Source organism: Benincasa hispida, chromosome 6 (genome assembly GCF_009727055.1).
Source record: "Benincasa hispida cultivar B227 chromosome 6, ASM972705v1, whole genome shotgun sequence".
NCBI lineage: Eukaryota > Viridiplantae > Streptophyta > Magnoliopsida > Cucurbitales > Cucurbitaceae > Benincasa > Benincasa hispida.
In genome coordinates this window covers 50,894,639-50,907,431 of record NC_052354.1, presented here as the reverse complement: position 1 = coordinate 50,907,431, position 12,793 = coordinate 50,894,639, and the positions used below count along the sequence as shown (strand labels likewise).

General features: G+C 40.6%; 1 protein-coding gene across 1 annotated transcript; it reads right to left on the bottom strand.

Annotated features, from left to right (window-relative positions):
- Positions 1-2,724: 2,724 nt before the first annotated feature.
- Positions 2,725-5,086, bottom strand: LOC120079283 (UPF0329 protein ECU05_1680/ECU11_0050-like). Its single transcript, XM_039033438.1, has 2 exons — positions 4,973-5,086; positions 2,725-2,988 (listed from the first exon to the last, which is right to left on the bottom strand). The coding sequence occupies exons 1-2, from the start codon at positions 5,084-5,086 to the stop codon at positions 2,725-2,727; spliced, it is 378 nt and encodes a 125-aa protein (XP_038889366.1).
- Between the last annotated feature and the right edge of the window lie 7,707 nt (positions 5,087-12,793).

The window sequence follows — 12,793 nt, the reverse complement described above, 5'->3', positions numbered from 1 at the left end:
GATGGAGCAAGTGTTGCACATCTCCCAAAGCTGGTAAGATGGGCATGCGGGTCCTCACCTTGTAGACCTCCAAATTGCTCCATGTTTTGTATCATTTGGAGCATGACCGACTTTATTTCGAAACATGCATTCTCCACAACCATAGGTCATGAAATTACGGGTGAGAAGTTGTAGAGATTGGGCGTCGCATAATTCCTCATGGGGACATTGCGGTAAGCAGCAAGAAATACAGGGTCTTGCGTTGGCCGGTTTGCCCCTTGATTTCCTTCGGGTGCCTCATTATTATTGTCTACCATATTGACTCTTCTTCGCCTTGCTCTATTCTAGCGTGTCCTTGCACGAAAAGTACACTCGATCTCTGGGTCAGCTTTGAATTCTGGATCGGTTCCAATACTCATAAACCGTCAGCCTGTTCTTCACGTTAAACAAAAAGTACAAAGAGATCAGTCCTACAAAATACCACAAAAGTATTCAACACTACCGTTACCAATCCCCCGACAATGGCCCATCGTGTTCCGTGGAAATCGACTTAAGGATGACCTTGGCTTCGTGTGTAGTCTTATCCATGATCCTCTCGCTGTGGAGGCATCAGCAACAGCTTGTTGCGTTGATCTATTCAGGCCATTTAAAATGTTTCCATCAAAAACCCAATTGGAATCCCGATATGCGAAACAATTTTCACCAACCTTCTGAACTGCATCAAGGGTGCTTAGGGTCTCATTCTCCATTGCTCAAACTTCAAACAATCCTTTCATCTTCTTGTGTTTGACTGCTGGAGGGAAGAATTTCTTCATGAACCGTTCCACCAACTGTCCCATGAATGGATTTCATTTGTCTCAATAATGAGCCCACCTCTTTGCCTCATCCCTCAGTGTATATGGGAAGAGGTAAAGTCTAATACCTTCTGGGGTGACGCCAGGGATGGAGAAAGTATTGCACATCTCCACAAAGCTATAAGATGGGCATGCAGGTCCTCACCTTATAGACCTCCAAATTGCCCCGTGTTTTGTTCATTTGGAGATGACCGACTTTATTCGAAAGTGCGTTCTCCATCAACCATAGGTCGTGAAATTCCAGATGAGAAGTCGTAAGATTGGGCACAACATAATTCTCATGGGATATTACGGTCAGTAGTAAGAAATACAGGGTCTTGCACTAGCCGGTTTGCCCTTGATTTCCTTCGGGTGCCTCGTTATTATTGTCTGCCATATTGACCCTTATTTCGCCGTTGCTCTATTTGGCGTGCCTTTACGCAAAAAGTACGCTCGATCTCTGGGTTCAGCGTTAATTATGGATCGGTTTTAGTACTCATATACCGTCAGCCTGTTTCTCGCGTTAAAGAACAAGTACAAAGAGATCTGTCCTGCAAAAGACCACAAAAGTATTCACACATAACCGTTACCAATCCCCGGACAACGGTGCCATAAACTTGATGACATAAATTTAATCACTTTCTCTTTATCTAACTCTAACGCATGGTTTGTGAATGAAATGAATGATGTGTTGTATATGCGCTCAAGTGTTTTTGCGATGAGACATTTTTTTTATGCGATACTACGTCGTAATATATGCGTTATTAACGATATGCTCGTAGTATGCGATGGAGTAGTGCGTGTCACAAGTTTCCTTGCGATCAATTGGCCACTCTTATTGGAATGCCTCGTCTATGCAGTATGTGGCCAATGACTTTATTCCTCGAAACTGTTTTGTCATGAGAAGTGGGATAAGTCACCGTTTCACAAATACTTCCAAAGCCGCGCCTCGCAGCAGTTTATTGGACGCAAGGGTTCTGATGCCTTTCATAGATACGACCACTCGTGCCTAGTTGCGTTTAATATCTTCAGCTATCTTCCATTTGTTCTTTTGTGGATCATCAATGATTTTTATTACCTTGGGCCTCCGAGATTTCCTTCATCTGATATAACTCATTGATGTCCTTTGCGTTGAAGGCACTACCTCTCCATTCATGATCACCGCATCTTTGATGCCATGAGAGTCGTCCATTATAGACAGCTCGCACTACCATTGGCACTGGCAGAATGTTTCCCATCCATGTTTCCAATACAACACTTGTGATTAAGTCCCGGTAGTGGCATGGCACAGGGAAGAACCCCATCTCCATCATCATGTCGTCATTCTCTTTCTTCTTGGATGGCGTCATTTGGCCAAGCAGGCCACTGCTTTCCGCTTTTGCTTTGCCCTTCTTTTGTCAACACAAGGCGAGTCTTTGTTTTGTCTCTTTTCCTCCTTTCGTTGTTCCTCCTTTTCCCATTCCGCAATTTCTTTACTCTTCTTTTCTCTTATGTGCTGAACATTTACTCTGCGCCTCTTCTCCTTCTCTTCCTTTCTTCTTCTTTTCTTCCTCTTCTTCTTCTCTTATTTTCTTTCAAACTGCTGTGAGGCCAGCAATATGCGTTGTTTCTTCTGAGCCTTCTTCTTCTCTTTCTTCTGCGAGATTGATTGTTGGTGTGCACTTTTTTCATCGTGTAATTTTCTTTTTAAATCGCCTTCTGTGATGATTTGTTATGCCTACACATCTTTCTCTTGTTTTTCTTCTTCCTCTCTTCTTCTTCCTCTTCTTCTCTTCTACTGCACTTTGCAAAATTGGTGGGTCGATTGTTGCCCTTGCGACGCCGAAAGAGGGGTGATGTCTGATCCTCTCATCGTCAGTCGCAACCGTTTCTTATTTGTGTTGTTTCCTCTTCAGGTTTGCTAATTCTCTTTTTACATTGACATTCCTTCATCCACCTTTTGTGGTGGTTGATTCTCCATCGACTTCTGACTCTCAGCCTCTTTTCTCTTTTCTTCCTTCTTCTTCAGGTGCTTCCCTTCTCGCCTACGTTCCCTCTTCTCACTCGATTTATTACTTTCTTCTCTCTTCCTTGGTTGGGCTTCTTCATCTTCTTCTGCCCTCTTCTCCTTATTTTTTTTCTTCTTCTCCTCAGTCGTTTCAGGCAGCTTCTTCGCTTCCACCTCCTCCAAAGCAACCTGGGTTCTTCATAGGATTCTTTTGAACAGTTTCCTTAGGATCCGAAACGGCCAGGGCGCTTCTCCCCGAAGCTTCTTACACTCTTCTCTTTGAAGGAAATGATTGATTAACAACTTCCACTTCAGGTACCCCTCCCTCCTTCTCCATATTACTCAGAATGCTCCCGAACACTTCTCTGTCGTCTTTTCTCTTCTTCTCGCTTTCAGATGACAGTGTTGGGAGTGGGGCACTCTCCTGCTCTGCCCCTCTCTAATTTGGAGTGGTCTGGCTACTAAAGGCTTTTGCCAGGTTTTTCGACGATTCGTGTGATGGGTTTTGACTGGGCAGCGAGGCGGTGGCTTTGCTACGAGGAAATGCCGCCTCTCTTGCAGTGATTTAGGTGGTGTGGATGATGAGGGTAAAAAGGATGAATGGAAGATTGATCGGCATGGTTGTACTGGGTGAAAGAACTGGGAAGGTTCTTAGGTTTTAGAGAAGAAAGTTTGAAGTCTGGTATGCAAAGATCTGCTAGGGTTTCGTTTGTAAAGGACTTAAATAGATGACCTAAGAAGGGGAGGACGGAATTTATATTGGGCCTTGAGGGCCAATGCAAATTCTGCGGTGGCAGGCCTTGAGGTACTCAACAAGGCTGCCGTTGCGCTCCTCACATTTATGAATTAGCAGAGAAGTACGTCATTTCATCTGCTAAATCATCATTTTCCTTGAAGCCTAATGATTAGACTACTCTATTTACAAAAAGAATTTATCTTTTGTGTTTTATTCGGATATGCGCAAGGTTAAGATTAACGCAAATGCCTCCATTAATCAAACATATTTGCAGAGGACGGGCAACAATGCATGTATCAGCGCAACACCCCCCCCCCCCCAACTCAACGCATTTCTGGAGGACGGGCGCACTGTATTTTCTACTGGCGCAACACTACATCGACATAGTGCGTTTTCGCTAAGGATGGGCGAAAAATACATACGAGCGCAACACACCCCTCAGGCAATGCATTTGAGTAGGATGGATGCAAAATGTATCTTGTTAGCACAAGATGCACATATCATCGCAATGCATACCGGATGTTGATGTTGTTATATTATTTCTATTATTATTTTTTTTTATCAACGCAAATCGCTAGACTTTGCGGCATTCATTTTCTTCTTATTGAAAATTAAGAATAATGCAATTAATGCAAAAGTAAGGAAATTGAATAAAGCACGAAAATTAATGCAATTGAATTAAATGAGAACTAAATTTCGTAAAGCAATCAAAGCTAGTTTAAGGAAGCAATAAATAACAATTCATAAAGCATATAAAGGAAGCAATTAAGAAGCAAGTAAAAAATAGATTTTAGAGATATGGATTGCAAAGACAATTTTCCATGATTACGCAATCCACACCTCTCAGAGTGTCAGCTTGCCTGCGCAATGTCATCAAGGATATTATTCCTTCCCGTGAGATCCGGGCTTCGAAATTACTTGGTAGCTTTCCAAGTGTTCTATTGCAAAGTTGGCTGCCAGTTTCCTAACTTGGATCTCCAAGTTCCTGATTAAGACGCCTGTGACTGCATGATAGCACGTTTTTTCTCAATATAATGCTTCAGCAGGGACTCCAATGATGATGAATTTCCAGAGGGTTTGAGGAGACGATTGGTTTTGTGGTTGTCTCTGATGACCCTTATTCTCATCTGATGAAAAGATGGGAGATTTCCTCGATTCCTAGAATTTTTGCTCTGATGGTTACTCGGCCCCTTGGTTGTGATTTCCTTTCCCAACTGAAGTTAGGGTGATTCTGCCAACCAGGATTGTAAGTGTTGTTGTATGGGCTGTTCTGGATAGCAAACACTTGTTGTGGGTTTGATGGGCACATCTCTACAGTATGACCCCCTCCATATTGGACGCATTTATTGCGGCCACTTGTGTCGGCACATTGGATTGCGTTGAACTTTGAGAAAGGGCACCTTGATTAAGTGCCATCGTTTGTAGAAGAGAGGTCACCGGGGCCATTTGTATGGCCAAAGTTGTCATTGTATCCGCTGGTACAATGGTATTATCATTCCTTCTTCTCTCGGAGCCTCTACCCCTGTACCCGTCATCCACCCAGTCATCCATGTTTCGCAAATGCGATCAATGATGACCTTGGCTTATGTGTAGGTCTTATCCATGAATCCTCCTATTGCGAAGGCATCAGCAACAACTTGCGTTGACCTATTCAGGCCTTTATAAAATGTTTCCATCAGAAAACAATCAGGAATCCCGATATGCGGACAATTTTTCACCAACCTTCTAAACCGCACCCAAGCGGTGCTTAGGGTCTCGTTCTCCATTTGTTCAAAATTCAACACATCCTTTCGTCTTCCTGCGTCGACTTCTGGAGGGAAGAATTTCTTCATGAACTGTTCCACCAACTGGTCCCATGATGTGATTTCATTTAGCTCCAACGAATGAGCCCACCTCTTTGCCTCATCCCTCAGTGTATATGGGAAGAGATAAAGTTTAATACCTTTTGGGGTGACGCTAGGGATGGAGAAAGTACTGCACATCGCCATAAAGCTGGTAAGATGGGCATGCGGGTCCTCACCTTGTAGACCTCTAAATTGCCTCGTGTTTTGTATCATTTGGAGCATGACCGACTTTATTTCGAAACGTGCATTCTCCTCAACCATAGGTCGTGAAATTCCAGGTGAGAAGTCGTAGAGATTGGGCACCGCATAATTCCCCATGGGGATATTGCGGTCAGCAGTAAGAAATACAGGGTCTTGCGCTAGCCGGTTTGCCCCTTGATTTCTTTCGGGTGCCTCATTATTATTGTCTGCCATATTGACTCTTCTTCGCCTTGCTCTATTCTGGCGTGCCTTTACGCGAAAAGTACGCTCGATCTCTGAATCATCTTTGAATTCTGGATCGGTTCTGGTACTCATAAATTGTCAGCCTGTTCTTTGCATTAAACAGACAGTACAAAGAGATCTGTCCTAATAAATACCAAAAAAGTATTCAACACTAACCGTTATCAATCTCCGACAACAGCGCCATAAACTTGTAATGATAAAAATTAATTCCTTCTTATGCATGCACTGTGATGACAGATAATGTGCTACAAGCTCATGTCAAAGTAAACATAGATTTTAGAGATATGGATTGAAAGAAAATTTTCCCATGATTAACCCAATCCACACCTCTACAGGCGGTCAAGCTTACCTACCCAATGTCATCAAGGATATTATTCCTTCCCGTGAGATCTCGAGGCTTTGGAATTACTTGGCAACGTTCCAGGTGTTTTATTGCGAAGTTCACTGCCAGTTGCCCAACTTGGATCTCCAAGTTCCTGATTGAAGACGCCTGCGATTGCATGATAGCATCGTTTTTCTCAATATACTGCTTCCGCAGGGACTCCAATGATGATGAATTTCTAGAGGTGTTTGAAGAGGACGGTTGGTTTTATGGTTGTCTCTGATGACCCTGATTCTGATTCTGATGAAAAGATGGAGGATTTCCTCAATTCCCAGAATTGTTGTTCTGATGGTTACTCGGCCCTCCTTGGTTGTGATTTCCTCCCCAACCGAAGTTAGGGTGATTCCGCTAACCGGGATTGTAAGTGTTGTTGTATGGATTGTTCTGGATAGCAAACACTTGTTACGGGTTTAATGGGCACATCTCTACAGCATGCCTCCCTCCACATTGGACGCAACTTATTGCGGCCACTTGTGTCGATGCATTGGATTGCGCTGAACTTTGAGAGAGAGCACCTTAATTAAGTGCCATCGTTTGTAGAAGAGAGGTCACTGTGGCCATTTGTGCAGCCAAAGTTGTCATTGTATCCTCTGGTACAATGCCCTAATCATTCCTTCTTCTCTCAGAGCCTCTACCCCCGTACCCGTCATCCATCCATTGATTCGTGTTCCGCGAAATGCGATCAAGGATGACCTTGGCTTCTGTGTAGGTCTTATCCATGAATCCTCCCGCTGCGGAGGCATCAGCAACAACTTGCGTTGATCTATTCAGGCCGTTATAAAATGTTTCCATCAGAATGCAATCGGGAATCCCGATNTTGATCTATTCAGGCCGTTATAAAATGTTTCCATCAGAATGCAATCGGGAATCCCGATATGTGACTAATTTTTCACCAACTTCTAAACCGCACCCAAGCGGTGCTTAGGGTCTCGTTCTCCATTTGCTCAAAATTCAACACATCCTTTCGTCTTCTTGCATTGACTGCTGGAGGGAAGAATTTCTTCATGAATCATTCCACCAACTGGTCCCATGATGTGATTTCATTTGGCTTCAACGAATGAGCCCGCCTCTTTGCCTCACCCCTCTGTGTATATGGGAAGAGGTAAAGTCTAATACCTTCTGGGGTGACGTCAGGGATGGAGAAAGTACTGCACATCTTCACAAAGCTGGTAAGATGGGCATGCGGGTCCTCACCTTGTAAACCTCCAAATTGCCCCGTGTTTTGTATCATTTGGAGCATGACCGACTTTATTTTGAAATGTGCGTTCTCCTCAACCATAGGTTGTGAAATTCCAGGCAAGAAGTCGTAGAGATTGGGCGCCGCATAATTCCTTATGGGGATATTGCAGTCAACAACAAGAAATATAGGGTCTTGCGCTGGCCGGTTTGCCCCTTGATTTCCTTCGGGTGCCTCGTTATTATTGTTTGCCATATTGACTCTTCTTCGCCTTCCTCTGTTCTACCGTGCCTTTGCGCGAAAAGTACGCTCGATCTCTGGGTCAACTTTGAATTCTTGATTGGTTCTAGTACTCATAAACCGTCAGCCTGTTCCTCGCATTAAACAGACAGTACAAAGAGATCTGTCCTGAAAAATACCACAAAAGTATTCAACACTAACCGTTACCAATCCCCGGCAATGGCGCCATAAACTTGATGACATAAATTTAATCTCTTTCTCTTTATCTAACTCTAACGCATGGTTTGTGAATGAAATGAATGATGTGTTGTATATGCGCTCAAGTGCTTTTTTGTGATAAAGACATTTTTTTTATGCGATACTCCGTCGTAATATATGCGTTGTTAATGATATGCTCGTAGTATGCGATGGAGTAGTGCGTGTCACAAGTTTCCTTGCACGGAAACCAAGTATAATTCCAACGCAAGTTTCCCAAAATGATCCGAGGTCGAACACAGGGATTGTTTTCGGTAATGCGTTACTTAAATGAAACATGCGACCGGTTTTTAAAAATGAATAAAGAATGGTATACAGAAATATAAATTGCGAAGAAAGTAAAAATGCGTCAATAAAGTAAATCCTAAACTAATATGCTACACGATACAAGATACATGATACATGATACCGAGGTCGAGAAATGCCTGTGAAGTTGTACAAAGAATTGATGTATGCGATGGCAAGACTTATGAACGGAGCAGAAAGAGAAAGAGTAAATAGTAAAAACATCGCAAGTTTGTCAATTGCGTTAAAGATGCAACTAAGGTTCCGCTTTCCCTTGGCGTACACGTCTCGGTGATCGGCCGCGTTCCCATATCTCTATGGTGAAACAGGGATGAACGTTATGAACGCAAGGTTGTTTCCATCTCTGGACTACTTCTCGCTTTAGTTAACACATTCTTCCAACCTTCTCTCGCTAGGCGGAATAACATCTTCACTTCTGATCTCACAGGTGAAGATGTGGTCGAGCATGCTTTAGCTAAACTTAATTATTTCCTTAACACGAATTAACTCACTCGCTTAATTCTTGCTATTGACCCAGGGGATTAAGAACACATCATGGAGAAAATGGGTTGTGGATGTAAGGAAAGAGACAGAGAGATGACAATGGTGACTATCATAACTTTTAATTCTAAAATTAAGCGTTCGATACATGTTGTGAATGAAAGATTAGAGAAGATGAATATAGATGATGAAATAGATATTGGAAACAAATACGAAAAGAGTGTCAACGTCTTGACATAGATCCCGAATGGAGATTGTGCTTGCCGGCGTGTGGGAGTGGTGGAGAGAAAAGCTTCCCTTTCAGGCTTGCTTTCCCGGTAAAATTGACCTTCGCACAAAGCTTCAACTACGGGAATTGGAAATATTCTCTGCTTGGAGACTCACCTCTCGGCCTTGTCTCGTGGTTCTCCTGGATCTTACTCCGTTAAGTCGCTTTCAGAAGCATAACTCTCCCAGAATCAGTATATGAGTCTCTAATGTATATAGTATGTACCAGTATTTATTATCTTAATATCTTTTCAGCGAATTTGAAGAAGCTATTTATAGGAAAGGCCTTGGCTCTTTGAATTTGTGGTCCCCACTGTATAGTTATGGTAGTTCCTAAAATAGCATAATGGAAAATTCCTTCTGTTACGCAATCAACCCGTCAGAAATGCACAACTGAAAGTTGTACACTTGTCAGAATCTTCTGAAAATGCGTTGCTCTTCACATCTTCGATCCATTGCCGCATGTGGTGTTGTTTTTTATTACCGCATGCGGTTGAAATTGCGTTGATTACTAGAGCTCTTGATCAATTGTCACATGCGTCATCATTGCGTTGATCATCTCTTCATTCTTGATTGATGAGCACAATACGACATAGATGCGTTGTTCATTTCGTCTTTGAGCCATGAATGCATGCGGTGACTGATTTCCTGCAAAACTGAAACTGAAACATTTTATTCTACCATCGCAATGGGGTTAGTGGGTGTATTGATGACATTTTATAATTTTCTCATTTCTTAGCCAATTTCTATACTATCTACGCAATTTTTCTTTCTTTTAGCAGTAATATCAAAATAAAATAGTATAAATAACTTGAATTTCTACAAGTTATCAAATACCATCTCATCCGAGAGATTGTGCATCGAGGGGAAGTGATTGTCATGAAGAAATCTTCGGAACACAATGTTGCTGATCCGTTTATGAAGGCCCTCAAGGTTATAGTGTTTGAGGGTCACCTGTAGAGTATGGGTCTATGGGATAGACCACGGCTAGACTAGGGCATGTGGGAGATCTTGTACTGGGTGTTTGTGCCCTAGTTTATTGTTTTGTGTAATTGTAATTTGATTATCTTATACACCCCATTAGCTTTAAGACAAGTGGGAGATTATAGTTTGTAAACACTTATATGAACAAAATACTGTGATTTATAATATATGATATTTTATTCACATCGTCTATGAAATATTTGATATTTTAATTGCATTAACCACAAACCAATAAACTAAGATCCATGATTATCGTTGTATCTTATACATGTATTTGGAGACATACAAGTGAATTGTGCTTTAAGTGATAACCTAAATGGTCTGTAGTAGATGGATAAGATTGGGTACCTTATCCTCGTGACACTACAAGTATGGCTCACTTTGTAGGTGTTATAATTGTTGTAAAGTGCTAAATGATTTGATCTTGATCATTCATGTATTAAACATGCAAGTGGGGATATTTTTTACAAAAGAGTTTGTATAAGATTGGACCACAGAATGTTTAGTCTCGTTATATAACGTCGTTCATAATTGAGACTTTCATTTCACTAGGATGACCATAGGTAACATGACCTTAATCCTCAGTGAGTTGTGAACTCCTGCCTATAAGGGCGGTCCTTTGATTTGCATGGGTGAGAGTGGCTAGATCGCCAACTGAACAAGCCTACCATTTTGAGGATTCGTCTGATTGGGAAGCTGGAAACTCAGCTACACAAGATGGAATTCACTCCTTCCTCAATGTAAGGGTAAGTAGAAATATTTCTCCCTTAAGGGTTGATTACGGGTCTTGAATAATGTGACGCCAGACCTTCTATTGGCTCGAGAGGAGTTTAGTCATAATGGGACTATGCTCTATTATTCATTAGAGGGATCAGTTTTACTTAAGCAGTTAGATATAACTAAATGGGCAAAACGATAATTTGGCCCAATTGTACTTATGAGCGATTTGTGAAGTTTGATCGTACTGTTGATTGGTTATATCAAATGGACACAAAAACATATTTGTAGTGTGATGAGTGCAACTGCCGTGTTTAATGGAGTGCCTGGTAGTTAACGGATGGTGGATAATGTGATTAAAGAGTTTAGTCAGTTATTCACGTACTGTTGAGCTTCAAGCTATAGTTCATAAGGTCCCCTTGGTAGCTCAATGGATTTAAGTTGAGAATCAGTTTTTGGAGTTAATTTAAAATGTTCAAATTAATAAGAGGAAATTTAATATATATGATGTAATTAAGTTAATTCAATATATTATATGATATAATTGATATAATGTATTTGATACATTATTGTTTGATTGGAGGAACTAATATTTGAATATGATTCAAATATATTTTCTTATGAATAAGATCCATAGTTATTAAATTTAATATAATATGATTTATATTAAATTCCATAAAAATAAAGAAAAGAACATATGATTTTATATATTGTATATGATGCAATATTAAAACTATTAGGTAATAAAATAATATGATAAGTTAGTTATTTCATATTTATATATATTATTAATATTTGATAATAAATTCTTTTTCTCAATAAACCACCCTTAGTTGGGTAATTATTTAGTTTTATGGAAAATTTGAGATAAAATGAAATTTGATTTCAAATCTCAAATAACTAACATGATTAGCATCGAGTAAGAAAGTCATTACTATACGATCACTTGAGAGACTACCACGATCGAGTGCAAATTCTATGTGATAGACTTTTTCGTCTACACGATTAGTTTTTTCTCATCTCAATTGTCTTCCTCCTACACACCAAAACCTTCCCTCTAACCAAAATAAGCTAGAGCCCTGTTGGATTTTATGTCCTAAAAACTCTGTAGTTTGTAAATTAATAAACATATTCTATTTTGTTTTTCGATAAAGTTGTTATTGAAATTGTAATCTTGAATCCAATAAACTAAGGTCCTGAGACTATTTAATGTAGTTTGAACTTTATTTAGTGACATAAAGGTAGATCAAGTTCAAATATATAGCCAAAATGTCTATAATATATGAATTAAGGTTGGGCGCCTTGTTCTGGGGACACTATGATGCGACCCACTTTGTTAGTTAGTACAAACGATGTTGATCTTGAATTGTTCATATAGAGATATGCGAGTGGGGGCATCCTATGCAATGAGTTTGCATAAGACTGAACCATGAAATAGTCACTTTTTTACGTTCTAAATGTTCGTTTTATGTATAAAACTGACTATTTCGTTAATTGATGACCTAGGTAACTTAATTTTAATCCTCAGCTAACTTTGAACTCCTGTTCACTCGGAATTATCCTTAGATCTTCATAGGTGAGGCAAACTATCATCACTGGCCCAATAAGCCTCTTATTTCAGGTGTAAGATCGGGTGGATAGGCTGGAACATAAGGTGCAAGATGGAATTCACTCCTACCTGTTATAGGATAGTAGATAGGTTGTTCCCTTTAGTACTAAATCCAGGTCTTAAACAAGGGGTCCCCCCTCTTCTTGGCTCGAGAGGGATTCGATTTATAGGTTGAACCTTAACACCAATTATTCATAGAGGATCAGTGGAACTTGAGGAACAAGATGTAGTCTTGGGGGTTAAACGGTTTTTTATGACCAGCCAAGATTATGAACAACCTGTGAAGGATTAGCTTACTAATTATGGTTATATCAGATGGACAGAAATATATCTATAGTGAGGAAGTGCAACTATGAGACTTTAGTGGAATGACCCGTTAGTTAACAATGTTGATTAATTAGGTTAAAGAGTTTTACTGGTTAATCTCGGATTGTTGGAGCCCATGATCTGTAGGTCCATTAGATTCCCCTACTAGCTCATATGGAATAAACTTAAGAACAGTATGATAGAATAATTCGAATTGTTCGAATTAGGTGAAGAGAGAGAAACCGAC